Source organism: Salmo salar, chromosome 02 (genome assembly GCF_965601325.2).
Source record: "Salmo salar chromosome 02, fSalSal1, whole genome shotgun sequence".
NCBI lineage: Eukaryota > Metazoa > Chordata > Actinopteri > Salmoniformes > Salmonidae > Salmo > Salmo salar.
The window spans coordinates 61,994,766-62,010,761 of NC_138292.1; the positions used below are offsets into that span (position 1 = coordinate 61,994,766).

A 15,996-nucleotide genomic window follows, 5' to 3' on the forward strand; every position below is an offset into this window, starting at 1 on the left:
AGAACAAATTCTTACTTTCAATGACAGCCTAGGAAGAGTGGGTGCCTTGTTCAGGGGCAGAATGACAGATTTGTACCTTGTCAGCTCAAGGATTTGAACTTGCATCCTTTCAGTTACTAATCCAATGCTCTAACCACTAGGCTACGCTGCCTAGTAGTAGTAATTGTGACTGTATATTTGGTGATGTCTATTGCTGACCTGTGAGTGTGGTGGGTGAGTGTTGGAGGGTGGAGCTGGGGGACCGGTTGATGGCGTTGCTGTGGTAACCATAGCCTCCAGCCGTGGGGCCTGACCACACGTAGGAAGGCATTCCTAAGTCCAGGGTGGCGCTGTTGTACTGGCCTGGGAGAGAGGGAACGGGTTAACTGGTTTTATGTATGTTTATTTAACCTTTATTTAACCTTTACTTAACCAGGTGAGTCAGTTAAGAACATATTCAGGCCATCTAACGCATCAGTGATTATTTATGTACTTATACACTTGTGTAATTACTACTTATGTACCTGTTCATTTATTTCAGAGTGCATTTATTCATTTACCATATTCATTTATCATGATTATACTGGTGAGAGTGTGTACCTGACTGGGAGCTGTTCGGCCTGGTTCTGGTCTCTACGCTGGCCTTCCTGGGGATAGGGAGGGTGCTGGTGGGGGAGCGAGGGGGGCTGATGCTGCTGGAGCGGCTCCCCTTCAGCAGCCGCTTCACATCATCCAGCTCCGTCCCTACACGCCACGGAGGAACAGACTCTGGTGTCATCTAACGTCACTTAGGAAACGTGCAGTGTGCAGGCTTTTCAACTGTTTTTTAATTATAAAGACCGATTTTTTTATCAAACTGAATTTATCTTCCATATTCAGCTTATCTTCAAGCATCCACGTTCCATTTCCTTTCCACGTTTTCTGACTGAGTCTTATTGTCTCCCTATTTGTTGAAGTCAAACTAATATCATCTTGGTCCACGTGTATTTTCCAGGGCAGGTCGGGTGAGTCATAGGTTAGCGATAAGAGCTCATGTGGTATTAGGCAACTCACATCTTTTGGCTGTGGGGGAGGCACTCTGCAGTCTGCATCTGATCTCACTCTCTGGAACAGGACACACAGAATAGAATAGAATAGAATAGAATAGAATAGAATAGAATAGAATAGATTAGAATAGAATAGTGTAATCAGATGTGTTCTATTTTATTCAAATACAGCCACTTAAAATTGCTAAAAAAGAATAAGTGCATTCGGCGGTAGTGTGTGGTCTGATTGATGGTGCTGTGCTGCTAACAGCTAGTACCTCTGCTGTGGCTCCGCCCTCTGGTGGGTGTATTGGCAGTTGCATTTGCTGCAGCTGAAACAATCAATTATCAAAAATCAATTATGTCATTTTTAATATCCACTTTTATTAAACATAGGAACGAAATACATTTTGAAGTCACATTTAAGATTGGTAGTTACCATATTCTCTCCTTGTGTATTCCGGAGATGAGTTTCCACTGGATCTTCCTGAATACACGTAAGAAAAACACCACTATTGATTACTTTTCCTTCTTCCTGTCATAACTGAAGTTATACTTCAACTTCCTAATGATATTCTTAATGACATTATTATTGATATCTGCACCTGTACTAAAGAGCATCAGAGGACCTTAGGTAGGGCCAGTAGTTTCCTGACCACATGACAAGACTAAGAAATGGTTGCGCTCCCTCGCTCAGACGTTTCATTCATCAGCCAATGGTTATTTGCCACGTCATCGACTGTGTCATTGACTGACAGATTGCTATAACATATGATGTGGTTAGCTAATACGTAAAATACCTATCCAGGCATTGTAAGATCTGGCAGGCATCAGCAACACCTAGGCAGAGGAAAGCGCCCGATATCTGATCTTAGGCTCCAGTGGTCATGTGGTCAGGAAAGAAATCCTAGCCCTGGATATAGGGCTACGTTCATAACCAAGTGGGACGGTGGTATTTACCACATATGACTGGGAAAAGTCCACTTGAATGCCCCTCCAACTGGTAATTACTAGTGGGAACCTCGTCTATTATCCCTGAGCTTCGACTTCTCCCACATGCTGACCTCTGACATCTACTAAGGAAATTACCTTGATGAGAGCATTTTCAGCAGTTAAATGCAACAACAAAACATTATTTCAAAAAAGCAATCTATTAATATGTTTTTTGAACCCTATAATTAGTTTACAAGCATGATAGCTGTACGTTTAGTTTATGTTTGACACAGCTTGTTGGCCATTAGCCAATCTGTGTCTCTCAATGAGTTCAGAGCACTTGAATGCATCCAACTGGTATTTACGACTTCACAACTGGTAATTACCACCTTCCCACTTGGTTATGAACACAGCATATGAATAGGGTTAACCTCTGACCTTGTCACTGACCTTCGTAGCCCATGGAGCGGGCGATCATAGTGGTGGTCATGCTCTTTCTCTCCATGGGGGTGGGGGAGAAGCTGACAGCAGAGGATGCAGACCCCTGTGCCCCGCCCCTCTTCACGCCACCTGAACCCGCCTCTGCCGAGGAGCTGTAGTTGGACCTGGTAACCGTGGAAACGGTCACAGAGCCCAAGCCGCCGGCCGACATTTTGGCACTAGAAGAATCCCCTCCTCCAGTTCCGGTACCAGAACTAAAGGCAAAACCAGAACTAGAACCAGAACTGGAACCAGTGACAAAGCTGCCTCCTCCTGCTCCTGCTCCTTTGGAACTAGAGACAAAACCAGAACTGGAACCACCAGTAAGACTGGAACTGGAGCTTGACATAAGACCCCCTCCAGAATTGGAGAGGGAGCCGCTGGTTTTGCTAGCCCCAAACGATGCCCCCGAGGCCCCTGAAGACCGAAAAGCTGCGCCAGAGGCCCCTGAAGCACCGGAGGATAAAGAGGGGGACTCTATAGTGGTAATGGTGGTTGATTTGCTGACGGATCCCCCTCCGTACCCAGACTTAGCTCCACCCCCAGACCCGGCTGCAGCAGAGGAGGATACTAGCACTGAGCTACTGCCTCCTGTGATGGCTCTACTGGTAGACTCTCCTCCTCCAGTAGAGAGCAGCCCACTCCTCGAAGAGAGACCACCTGAGGCTAGAGGATGAATGGAGAAAAATAATGATTAGGACTTATACAGAGCGGAGAGAGAGTGACTTTTTCTTATACAGTAGCCTGACATATAACAACGTAGCCAGGGGGTTCATGCACCCCCAAAATCTGAGGGGGCACAAAGTACCTGAGGATGGTTGGGGGGGAGTATGGAAGGGGACTACTCTAACTTGATTGATAGCCTGAAATTGCTTCATGGTAGCTAGTTACGAGGTTGGGAGATTGGGAACCTATCTGAGCTAGCTGAAGCCAACTTCATAAAATTGCTAAGTGGCTAGTGGTATTAAAGACAATAAACAAACAATCACCAAAAAAGTATATAAATTTTTTTTATATAGGACAAATCTCAGGGGGCACTTGCCCCTGTGTCCCCTATGGGCATGATGCCTCTGAATGTAGCTTAGCTGTCTATATATCTATTGAATCCTATAAGTAATGGATTATATATCAGTTACCATAAGAGTTCTATAGGAGCATCTAAGCTCTTTCATTGGAATAGTTTAGGCTGTGATTGACAGTACAAGAAAAACGGTCTTTTACAGGATTCTGACTGCAGTCCAAACGAGCAGGTGTTAAAAAACTGGCACACTGTGCCAAAAAAGAAAAATAACACAGATGTTTTTTTGGATCTAGATTTTTTTTAAATGTAGACTTTTTCCACTGGCGCTCTGTCTGAGCATGTCTTGAACATGTTATGGCATAGCTACTGCTGCTGCTACCACTGCTCTGAGAGATGACCTTCCTCTCCACAACTGAAACTCCACTAGAAATGCTGGAGGACACACTCTTCTGGTTGGAGACGACAGAGTTAGTGATTCCCTCTTGTGGAGAAATGAGGTACAGTCAGAGACCAATGATGAGGACTTGGGTCCTGTTCAGTGATGGAAAAGGTACCCAAAAGCCATACTTGAGTAAAAGTAAAGATACCTTAATAGAAAATTACTCAAGTAAAAGTGAAAGTCACCCAGTAAAATACTACTTGTAAAAGTCTGAAAGTATTTGGTTTTAAATATACTTAAGTATCAAAAGAGAAAGTATAAATAATTTCAAATTCCTTTCATTAAGCAAGCCAGAGAGCACCATTTTCTTGTTTTTTAAATGTACGGATAGCCAGGGACACACTCCAGCACTCAGACATCATTTGCAAATGAAGTATGTGTGTTTAGTGATTCTACCAGATTAAAGGCAGTAGGGATGACCAGGGATGTTCTCTTGATAAGGGTGTGAATTTAAATCATGTTCTGTCCTGCTGAGCATTAAAAATGTAACAAATACTATTCGGTGTCAGGTAAAATGTATGGAGTAAAAAGTACATGATTTCCTTTAGGAATGTAGTAAAGTAGAAGTAAAAGTTGTCAAAAATATAAATAGTAAAGTAAAGTACAAATACCCCCAAAAAACTACTTAAGTAGTACTTTCAAGTATTTTTACTTAAGTACTTTACACCATTGGTCCTGTTTGAATACTTTAGAAACGCATCCTCCTTTTTTTTCCCTTGAGGGAAGCACAGATCTATGAGTGATTGAATAGGTGCAAGCAAGGTTACCACCCGTTTACTTCACCAATCCAACCATTCAGATCTGTGATTACATCAAGGAAGGTAGGAAGGAAGGATGCATTTCTGAAGTAATCGAACAAGGCCCCAGACTGCTGAAAATTATCATGAATTATAATCACTACCAATAATGATAGTATGAAAATATATTTTTTTACGAATTATAGAAACTCAACGTTTGGATGGACAGAGGATAAATTCATATTTATGGGATATTATATTCACAGGTACATGTAGTGTGTATAAATTATGAAAACCTTCAGAAAGGACACAACTCACTTGGCGGCAGTGATGTCAACCGGGTTGTTGTGGTTACTGTTTCTTTGACAACTATGGGAAAAAAAAGATACATTGACAATTCAGATATAGGTTTCATGTTAAAATGTATTCCTGGCCAACAACACCTGTAATAATCTATTTGAAGAGTACCAGGTTCAATATCATGGTAAACTGCAATAATGTCTTGTGGCCGATAGGTGACATCTATAGACCATATTTGGTCATTGAGAACGACTTCAAAAAGACACATTTGTATTTGTGTGTGTCATTCCAAACCTTCAGTCTGTATCAAAATCAAAACAAGCTTCTATAAAGCCAAAACAGCAAAGCAAAATATAACATCTATTTTCTCTAGAATATTCAGTGACTTCTTACCCTTGCCACCGGCACCAGCATTTACAATCTTGGTTGTCGTTAGATTGTCCATCCCATATTAACTGTTTCAAAACAGAACATGTATTTATTTTTACATCACATTTATCACACTGATGCATGCAGAAAAATCAAAGGAAGTTACTGTATGGAAAAATCAAAATAACTAACAGGACTTCAAACTATATAGATTTGTCAGAATTTGTATTTTTTAGGGAATTCTTACAAAGTAGTTCTCCATATTTGGCATTATGTACTACTAGTACTCTCTTTCTATCTCTCTCTCTCTCTCTGTTTCTCTTGCTCTCACACTCTCCCTCTCTCTGCTATAAACATTCCACAGTTCCCTGATTGAGAATGTGTTGTTGATTTAAGCGGAGACCCTAGCCTTGGGCAAGCCAAGGTGTGTACTGTGTATTGTATTCACCTGATAAATGAGAGCTCTATTTATAAGGAGCAGTGATTTACTGGCGGTGCCTATAGATTTTCCGGTGAAACTGAAAGGGACTCAGACTGAAATCAGATCTGGGTGTTGAAATCATTTAGAAGTTAAGTTCACTATACCACTGATACAAGATTTCAGTCATGGCCAAAGGCTCCTGTCTAATAACATAACATGATATAACATGACATAACATACCATAGCATAACATAGCATAACATGACTTAACATATATCTGACACAACAGCATCTCTTGGACGGGTTGTTTCAATAGCATTGTCTGATGGATGTAGTGTGGACAGGTTCTACAACAAAACCATGGTCAGGATTTAGCCTACACTAGGAAGGATAAAACTGTAAAAATGTACAAATACACTGGCCACAAATGGATGCTAATGGATATAAAAATTGGGAAAATACTGTGTATATTATTCTAACGTAAGCTCATCTCCTTATTAAAGAACAAAAATGTAATCCTCTCTCTAACTCGTCAGTGTTATTTATTGTGGACGCTAACATGAACAAGGCCAGACCTGTGTGGATTCCTTATTGGCTGCCTCAATTATTCTCATCATCCAAATAAGCCTGAACTTACAATTTCCATGTAGATTTTTTTAATTGATTACTTGAATCATTTGACACATACTTGAATACTGAATTCTATGTGAAATGATGATGTATTATAAATACTGAATAGGCTACTACTTGAATCACTGTCATTCAGAAATTCATATACACTATTGAATATGAAATATGACCACTTGTAAAGTAAAGAATGCTTTATAGCTACCCCCACATGGTACACAACGGTGTCATGTTACATAGTAGATGACCTATGACCTCTAACTAGCATCACCAGGTCAGGAGGGCAGTCTATGTCTGCGTCCAAAATGGCACCCTATTCCTATAGGCAATCCAGAGCTCTATGGACCCTGGTCAAAAGTAGTGCACTTTGTAATGACTATTTACTCTAGGGTGCCAATTCAGACACTTAACACACAAATACTTGAGGCAAATAGGATTATCTATACAAATAGATACCGATGAAATCATCAGTATGTGGTGGTAATGACCGTCAAACACAGTTCAATTACTTGTTTTTTGCCCTCAAGAAAAGCGGAGGAAGATGTTGAGGTTGAGAGAAGGAAGTATCAGTTGCCATAGGCTGTGTGTACATGTATATCACACCTGTGTATCACCCCTTCAGTTACAGGCTATTTGCAACACTCTCCCTTCCACAGCCACATATTGGTGAGAGGAGACCTCTTACAGCTGCAGATGTATCCGTTTACCTCTTTGATGTATATGAAAAAAACACTGACATTCTAAGCACTGAATCCATCACAGTCTTGATATGGTGCAATATACTGCTATACTACCTAACTGGCACATTGGATTTGGATTTGCAATTAAATGAGGAAATTATAATTAAGGGTAGGCATAATTACCGGAAGGCATAATTTGGCAACAATTAGGCATAATATCTCAAAGAGCTTAATTATGCAGACAGCAACACAATTATTCCAATCGGCACTTGAATTTGGAGGGATGAACATGTGAATGTGATCCAAAACAATAAATCAGCGTTCCTCCCCAAAATGTGTAATGAACGTGTTATTATGTATACACAGGTGAGACATAAACAGGGGATAGATTAGTACTGCCTCTATTTGGTTTGTAAAAACAAAAAAAACAAAAAAGGATTATGCCTACCTCCGTTTTCCTCTCTCCTCTAGTTCCACAGAAAATGATTTGATGGCACCAGCGATCCTATGTTCTTCTGCAGTATCTCCAGGTGCGTTATGGATACGGTCCGCGGTGTTCATGCGCTGTATGTGCCTGGCCCGTTTATGTATGAGTCTTTTCTGACTCATTGCTTCTACCGTACCAACATGTTGGAACAAAACAGCTGGAACGGTACTGTGACTTCAGCCGGTGACAGACACTGCGTTTGGATAGGGGGGGGGGGGATGTCCAGGGAAAGGAAAAGTAGATGGGTGGATGAAATACTGTAAATGAGTGGATAAAATATGGATGGATTTGCGTAATTAGTAGTATTTTTCTAAATAAGAGACATAGGCTATTCTAGTCCAGTTGGGATATTTACATGTTCTATAGCAAGGAAGTAAATACATTTCTGCATTTTGCACTGCATGGCCTATGATGCAGTTGAATTTGAACTTGAAGTTGAAAAAGGTGAAAAATACAATTAAAACATACCTAGATAATTCTGAATGTTAACATGGACTTGCTTTGTTTATTTAGGCCTAGTTAAGACAGTGAGTAGTCTAGGCCTATCGAGTTGCAAAGTTGAGAGAGGAAAATAACTTCATTCTTTTAAATCTGGAAATGTAAAAAATATGACATAGTCTACTTATAGTCCATGTGCAAAGCCTAGGCTACTGTGATGGGGTGTTTTATTTTGAGTTGCGTGGGAATCATAAAGTAGCATCAAATTCCACACTGTGTATCCAAATGGCCATTTGTTTTTTTTATTTGGTTGGGCAGTGACTTCCTTGCTCGTCATAAGGCTATCTATCATGTAATCACACAAATGAACTAAAGAGAAAGCTTCTGAATATAAGACACAGGTGAGGGTGTATATTTGCACGGATGAGTTTGTTGGCATGCTTGAATCTAGGAGAGTCAGTGAGGCCTGTTGTTTAAGTGTATTACATCCACATGGTGTCAGACTCCCACCTGAACCAGGAATGCACTATGGCCTCTATTTATATCCAGTGTAGCTGAGAAAAACAAGAAATATTTGCACTGTTTTCCCTCCTCAAGCATCCGGATCTTACAGTGATTAGACAAAAATGTATATTTAAAGGTTGGAGTGATTTGAGATTCTACAGTGAAAGGATTTTAATACGACCATGTACACACCCACCTGTTTTTCTCCTAACGTTTAGACTGTTGTTATTGGCTGTGCATGAATTACTGACAAAAATGCATTTATCTTTCCCTAACTGTAAGAAAAATGGCTGAGAGCAAGACATTTATGCCAATACAGCCATTTCCATGATGTTTAAAACCACTAAAGCTGTCTGACTCCGACCCTGTTTCTGCAACCCACTTATCTCTCAAGTTGTTCGATTCCCAGAAGATTCATTTGTTGTTTAGTCAAGTCTTTCTATGAATTTTGTAAGATTTTGTACTTTAGTACCTTCAACAAGACAGTGTCGTTGTCTGAACAAGTCTGAGTGAAACATCCTGAGTGAAATGGGTTGTCAAATTCTTTAGTGACAGTTAAGCGTCCATTTTGATCATTCAACACTCATGGAGTTCTCTGGACTGCAGAAATATATACAGTAGCCTCCAATGATTTATTTCCTTTTTTTCTACATTCTTTGCAATCCTATCTAGGCCTATATGTTAGTCCTCTTTATTGACTCTAACAACAAAAACTGGTTGGTGTAACGATGTACGCTGAGAGTCGGGAAGCAAGTTCAGGGAGTGAATACATTTCGTAAATAAACGAACACGTACAAAACAAGAAACACGAACAGCACACCGACATAAAACAGACACAGAAACAATAACGCCTGGGGAAAGGAGACATAAATAGGGCAGGTAATCAAAGAGGTGATGGAGTCCAGGTGAGTGTCAATAAGAGCTGGTGCGCCTGACGATGGTGACAGGTGTGCGTAATCATCAGCAGTCTGGTGACCTGGAGGCCAGAGAGGGAGTATTGTCACGGCTTTCTTCGTCGGAGGACGATATAGCGAAATCGTCGTCTGAAAAGGTGGACCAATATGCAGCAGAGTTGGTGTTCATTTTCTTAATTTATTAACGAACGTTGAACACGAAAAACAAGAAAACAATAAGCACGACCAATGACAGTTTTGCAGGCTCACAAAAACACGCAATGCAAAAACAATCTCCCACAAATACAAGACAAACACACCCAACTAATATAGGACTTCCAATCAAAGGCAACACCAAACAGCTGCCTTCAATTGGAAGTCCACCCCAATTAACTCAACATAGAAACACACTCACTAGACTACACATAGAAATACATAAACATAGACCATAACTCAAAACCCGGAAATAATAAATCAAACACCCTCCTAACTAACACACCACACTGAACCACATAAAACAAATACCCTCTGCCACGTCCTGACCAAACTACAATAACAATTAACCCTTATACTGGCCAGGACGTGACAAGTATACGTGACAGTTGGATGGCTAGCAGAGTTCTTTTGACGTGTTAGCCTGGTTGGGCTAAACTGAGCTGTCACTTCAGCAGCCGTAATATGAAGATTTACCATGTCTTAACTTATAGCCCAGGCCTAGCGTGCATTTAGTGACGGTATTAAAAATCCCAAACTCTTAACCTGAAGGCAAAGAAAAATCAGAATGGCATGTTCGAGTCTAGGCAGGCATGGATTGTGGATTTCAACCCACTCCTTGCTGCTATTACATTATAGAGAGAGGATAAAGAGTGTCTATGTTTGTATCCCAAATGGCAGACTATTCCCTACAGTGCACTACTTTTGACCAGGGTTGTGGTCAGGCGTAGTGCACTATATTGGGAATAGGGTGCCATTTGGGATATATATTCTATGTGCATAGAAGGATAAAAAATAGTATAGATATGTAGTTGAATACTAGTTTTAAACATGGGAGTGGATGTAACGGTTAGGTTACCCAACAGAAAAAGACATATAGTACATGAATTCTGAGACATGCCACAATGTTTTCAACCGTCTCCCATCATCTCTCTGGCAGTCGCAATTAGTTGTTAAGAAAACTACTGAGGTGTTAAGCAGGTGACAGTTATAGGCCCTCTCCAAATCTGGGAGCTACTAAGGTTGCGTGAAGTATGGTGCCAAGGTGCCAACATCACTCGGCGGTATTACTTTGGCTGGCAAAGGGGATCTTCAAACACTGCATTTCCAGCTAGGAAAAATACATTGCTTTGGGGATTCTAATGAATTCCATGGCAATAGTCAAATAATGCTTAATGGTGTTGATTTAGTGCATAAGGATATTCCTTCACAAACAAACAGTGGGTTGTAGCCTATGAATCACATATGACTCTGTCTCTTGGCATAGACAAGACAGAAACTATGTTCCCCTGGCTGCTTCTGAAGACATGTGGTTGTAAACAATGTTTGGGAAAAGCCTGAGAGATAATACATATTCTACCTACATGTTGCGTGTATCTTAAGAAATCCATGTAGCTTTGTGTGTCACGTCCTGGCCAGTATATAAAGTTAATTGTTTTGTAGTTTGGTCAGGGCGTGGCAGGGGGTATTTGTTTTATGTGGTTCGGGGTGGTGTGTTTGTGTAAAGGGTGTTTGATTTAGTATTTCCGGGTTTTGGTTTATGTTTAGTTAATTCTATGGTTAGTCTAGTGCGTGTGTTTCTATGTTTGGTTGATTGGGGTTGGGACTCTCAGTTGAAGGCAGGTGTTGTCTATCTGCCTTTGATTGAGAGTCCCATATATTAGGGTGTGTTTGTATGTGTTATTGGTGGGTGATTGTTCTGTGTGTAAGCCGTATGCTTTACCAGACTGTTTGTAGTTGTTCGTTCGTTTTGTTATTTTGTATGTTCATTTTTGTAGTTAATAAAAATCAAGATGAGCATACACGTACCTGCTGCGTATTGGTCCTCCTTCACCGACAACAACCGTGACAGAATCACCCACCACCAAAGGACCAAGCAGCAGAGGAAGGAGCAGACGGAGTTCGAGTTGGACTGGCGGGAGAAGTGGACTTGGGAGGAAGTTCTGGACGGGGCCGGACCCTGGCATCAGGCTGGGGATTATCGCCGCCCGCAGTGGGAAATTGAGGCAGCCAAGGCAGAGAGGCGGTGGTACGAGGCCAGAGTGGACGCGCTGAAGGAGATGCACGAGAGGCACCCCCAAGAATTTTGGGGGGGGGCACACGGGTAGTTTGGCTAGGCGTAAGAAGAGCCGGAAGCCAGCTACCCGTGGTTATATGGAGGAGCGTATGGGGTGGAGAGCGCTATGTTTCGCTGAGGAGCGCACTATCTCACCCATACGCACGCACAGTCCGGTGCGTGTTATTCCAGCCCCTCGCAGGTGCCGTGCTAGAGCGGGCATCCAGCCTGGTAGGAGGATGCCTGCGCAGCGCATCTGGTCGCCGGTACGCCTCCGAGGACCAGGCTACCCAACTCCCGCTCTACGCACGGCTACCATCAGGCCCCTGCACAGCCCAGTCTGCCCTGTACGAGCACCCCGCTCGTACAGGGTTACTAGTTCCATCCAGCCAAGGTGGGTTGTGCAGGAGGTAAGATCTAGACCGACTGTGCGCCTCCATAGCCCTGGGTTTCCAGCTCCTGTCTCTCGTGCGGACCCGGAAGTGCGTCAACCCAGTCCGACTCGTCCTGTTCCCGCACTAGCCTGGAGGTACGTGTTCATAAGCTGGTATATCCGGTACCAGCACCACGCACCAGGATTATAGTGCGTCAGCCCGCCAGTCAACAGTCATCGTCAGAACTGCCCGCCAGTCATCGTCAGAGCTGCCCGCCAGTCATCGTCAGAGCTGCCCGCCAGTCATCGTCAGAGCTGCCCGCCAGTCATCGTCAGAGCTGCCCGCCAGTCATCGTCAGAGCTGCCCGCCAGTCAACAGTCATCGCCAGACTGCCCTGAACTGGCCCGAGTGGCCAGACTGCCCTGAACTGGCCCGAGTGGCCAGACTGCCCTGAACTGGCCCGAGTGGCCAGACTGCCCTGAACTGGCCCGAGTGGCCAGACTGCCCTGAACTGGCCCGAGTGGCCAGACTGCCCTGAACTGGCCCGAGTGGCCAGACTGCCCTGAACTGGCCCGAGTGGCCAGACTGCCCTGAACTGGCCCGAGTGGCCAGACTGCCCTGAACTGGCCCGAGTGGCCAGACTGCCCTGAACTGCCCCGAGTGGCCAGACTGCCCTGAACTGCCCCCCCGGCGATGCCCGACTGCCCCCCCGGCGATGCCCGACTGCCCCCCGGCGATGCCGACTGCCCCCCGGCGATGCCCGACTGCCCCCCGGCGATGCCAGAGTGGCCCGACTGCCCCCCGGCGATGCCCGACTGCCCCCCGGCGATGCCAGAGTGGCCCGACTGCCCCCCGGCGATGCCCGACTGCCCCCCGGCGATGCCCGACTGCCCCCCGGCGATGCCAGAGTGACCCGACTGCCCCCCGGCGATGCCAGAGTGGCCCGACTGCACCCCGGCGATGCCCGACTGCCCCCCGGCGATGCCAGAGTGGCCCGACAGCCTGGAACGGCCGGAACCAGAGCCACCTCCAGAAATAGGTGGGTTGGGGAGGGGGGGTGTCGCACAGTGCCGTCGTTGACGGCAGCCACCCTCCCTTCCTTCCCTTTAGAAAAGGGGACTTTTTGTTGGTGTTGCTTGGAGTTATTTTTGTTAAGGTGCTTCTGGGGTAGCACCTTTAGGGGGGGGTACTGTCACGTCCTGGCCAGTATATAAGGTTAATTGTTTTGTAGTTTGGTCAGGGCGTGGCAGGGGGTATTTGTTTTATGTGGTTCGGGGTGGTGTGTTTGTGTAAAGGGTGTTTGATTTAGTATTTCCGGGTTTTGGTTTATGTTTAGTTAATTCTATGGTTAGTCTAGTGTGTGTGTTTCTATGTTTGGTTGATTGGGGTTGGGACTCTCAGTTGAAGGCAGGTGTTGTCTATCTGCCTTTGATTGAGAGTCCCATATATTAGGGTGTGTTTGTATGTGTTATTGGTGGGTGATTGTTCTGTGTGTAAGCCGTATGCTTTACCAGACTGTTTGTAGTTGTTCGTTCGTTTTGTGATTTTGTATGTTCGTTTTTGTAGTTAATAAAAATCAAGATGAGCATACACGTACCTGCTGCGTATTGGTCCTCCTTCACCGACAACAACCGTGACATTGTGCCAGGTCCTCATCGTACTTGTAGTCCTTGTTTTTAAAAAAAAACAAACAGTAAACTATAATAGTTAGTCCTCCGAGAAGGAAATTATCTTCACAAACATTTTTCATGTATTTTGTGGTTCAATCCAAGCTATACAGTACGTAACTGTGTGTGTATGAAGGTAAGGTAAGGGGCTACATGTTCTGATTTCTTTAATGAATCACGGGTTTTAATAGCGTTGAATACTAAATGCCTTAGGATAGCCTTAGTAGGACTGCTATGAATCTTCTCCCACAATGCACTATGGTTAGTCATTTGGCCTCTGGGTGATGTTGAAAGTAGGTCCCACTGAACACCTGTCCTATAGCATTCATTTGGCTACATCTTTTTTAGTTATTTATTTATATGAATCGTCTTTTAACATTTACAAAATAAATATGTGTTTTCAGATTAGGCCTATAGGCTTCTTCTAAACATTTCAAGGTAATGCATTGTGAAGTTCCATCTTTGTTATGTGGTTGTATGGGTCAAGCCTTATAGAAGTGGACAATAAACTGAAACAACGCATAGTCTTAATCCGTTTTTGTTTTGCAGTGCCTCAAGAAAAGACTGACTGGTTGAGTCACACCTTGTAACAAATTGGGTACAAGATCCTGAAAACCACAATGCACCACAGACAGGGATTTAAAGTTGTGTCAGAGAGCAGCAGCAGGCAGCTTACCTTTGGGATCCTCTAGTATCTTACCCTGCAGTCATTGTGACATTAGCCTAAATGTTACGACCTCCACAGACAGACAACCATGCAAGGGTGAACCTTATAGCATGTCCCTGAGGAGCAGGTAGGCCTATCTCTACTAACCTAACTACACTGAGCGGACAAATCATTAGGAACACCTTCCTAACATTGAGTGGCACCCCCTTTTCCATCAGAACAGCCTCAATTTGTCGGAGCATGGACTCTACAAGGTGTCGAAAGCGTTCGACAGGGATGCTGACCCATGTTGACTCCAATGCTTCCCACAGTTGTGTCAAGTTGGCTGGATGTCCTTTGGGTGGTGGACCATTCTTCATACACACAGGAAACTGATGAGAGTGAAAAACCCAGCAGCGTTGCAGTTCTTGCATGAACAGGTGCGCCTGGCACCTACCACCATACCCCATTCAAAGGCACTTGCCCATTCACCCTCTGAATGGCACACAAAAACAATCTATGTCTCAATTGTTTCAAGACTTTAAAATCCTTATTTAACCTGTCTCCTCTCCTTCAACTACACTGATTGAAGTGGAGTTAACAAGTGACATCAATAAGGAATCATAGCTTTCACCTCGATTCAACTGGTCAGTCTATGTCATGGAAAGAGCAGGTGTTCCTAATGTTTTGTGTATTAAGTGTATACAGTACCAGTCAAAAGCACCTACTCATTCAAGGGTTTTTCTTTATTTTTACTATTTTCTACATTGTAGAATAATAGTGAAGACATAACTATGAAAGAATACATATGGAATCATGTAGTAACCAAAAATGTGTTAAACAAATCAAAATATGTTTTATATTTGAGATTCATTCAAAGTAGCCACCCTTTGCCTCGATGACAGCTTTGCACAATTTTGGCATTCTCTCAACCAGCTTAATGAGGGAGTCACCTGGAATGCATTTAAATTAACAGGTGTGCCTTGTAAACATTTATTTGTGGAATTTCTTTCCTTCTTAATGCATTTGAGCCAATCAGTTGTGTTGTGACAAGGTAGGAGTGGTATACAGAAGATAGCCCTATTTGATAAAAGACTAAGTCCATATTATGGCAAGAACAGCTCAAATAAGCAAAGAGAAATGACAGTCCATCATTACTTTAAGACATAAAGGTCAGTCCATCCGGAAAATTTCAAGAACTTTGAAAGTTTCTTCAAGTGCAGTCGCAAAAACCATCAAGCACTATGATGAAACTGGCTTTCATGAGGACTGCCACAGGAAAGGAAGACCCAGAGTTACCTCTGCTGCAGAGTAAAAGTTCATTAGATTTACCTGCCTCAGAAATTGCAGCCCAAATAAATGCTCCACAGAGTTCAAGTAACAGACACATCGAATTGCTGCAAGAAATCACTACTAAAGGACATCAATAAGAAGAAGAGACTTGCTTGGGCCAAGAAACACGAGCAATGGATATTAGATGGGTGGAAATCTGTCTTTTGGTCTGATGAGTCCACATTTGAGATTTTGGTTCCAACCGTTGTCTTTGTGAGTCGCAGAGTAGGTGAACGGATGATCTCCGATTTGTATGGTTCCCACTGTGAAGCATGGAGAAGGAGGTGTGATGGTGTGGGGGTGCTTTGCTGGTGACACTGTCTGAGATTTATTTAGAATTCAAGGCACACTTAACCAGCATGGCTACCACAGCAT

The 15,996-nt window shown here is 43.3% G+C and overlaps 1 protein-coding gene across 4 annotated transcripts in view; it reads right to left on the reverse strand.

Annotated features, from left to right (window-relative positions):
• The window catches only part of LOC106586738 (uncharacterized), a 31,211-nt gene extending 23,551 nt beyond the window's left edge, over nucleotides 1-7,660 (reverse strand). For 2 of the 4 annotated variants that reach the window (XM_014174325.3, XM_045707044.2), the window contains exons 1-9: nucleotides 7,460-7,660; nucleotides 5,308-5,369; nucleotides 4,933-4,983; nucleotides 2,388-3,083; nucleotides 1,444-1,491; nucleotides 1,283-1,336; nucleotides 1,033-1,083; nucleotides 580-723; nucleotides 199-342 (exon numbers count right to left, since the gene is read on the reverse strand). In XM_014174325.3, the coding sequence (XP_014029800.2) occupies nucleotides 199-342; nucleotides 580-723; nucleotides 1,033-1,083; nucleotides 1,283-1,336; nucleotides 1,444-1,491; nucleotides 2,388-3,083; nucleotides 4,933-4,983; nucleotides 5,308-5,359 (1,240 nt within the window). In that variant the 5' untranslated portion in view covers nucleotides 5,360-5,369; nucleotides 7,460-7,660. The remainder of the gene's footprint in view (nucleotides 1-198; nucleotides 343-579; nucleotides 724-1,032; nucleotides 1,084-1,282; nucleotides 1,337-1,443; nucleotides 1,492-2,387; nucleotides 3,084-4,932; nucleotides 4,984-5,307; nucleotides 5,370-7,459) is intronic. The other 2 variants (XM_045707052.2, XM_045707045.2) reach the window with 2 other exon arrangements.
• Nucleotides 7,661-15,996: the final 8,336 nt, after the last annotated feature.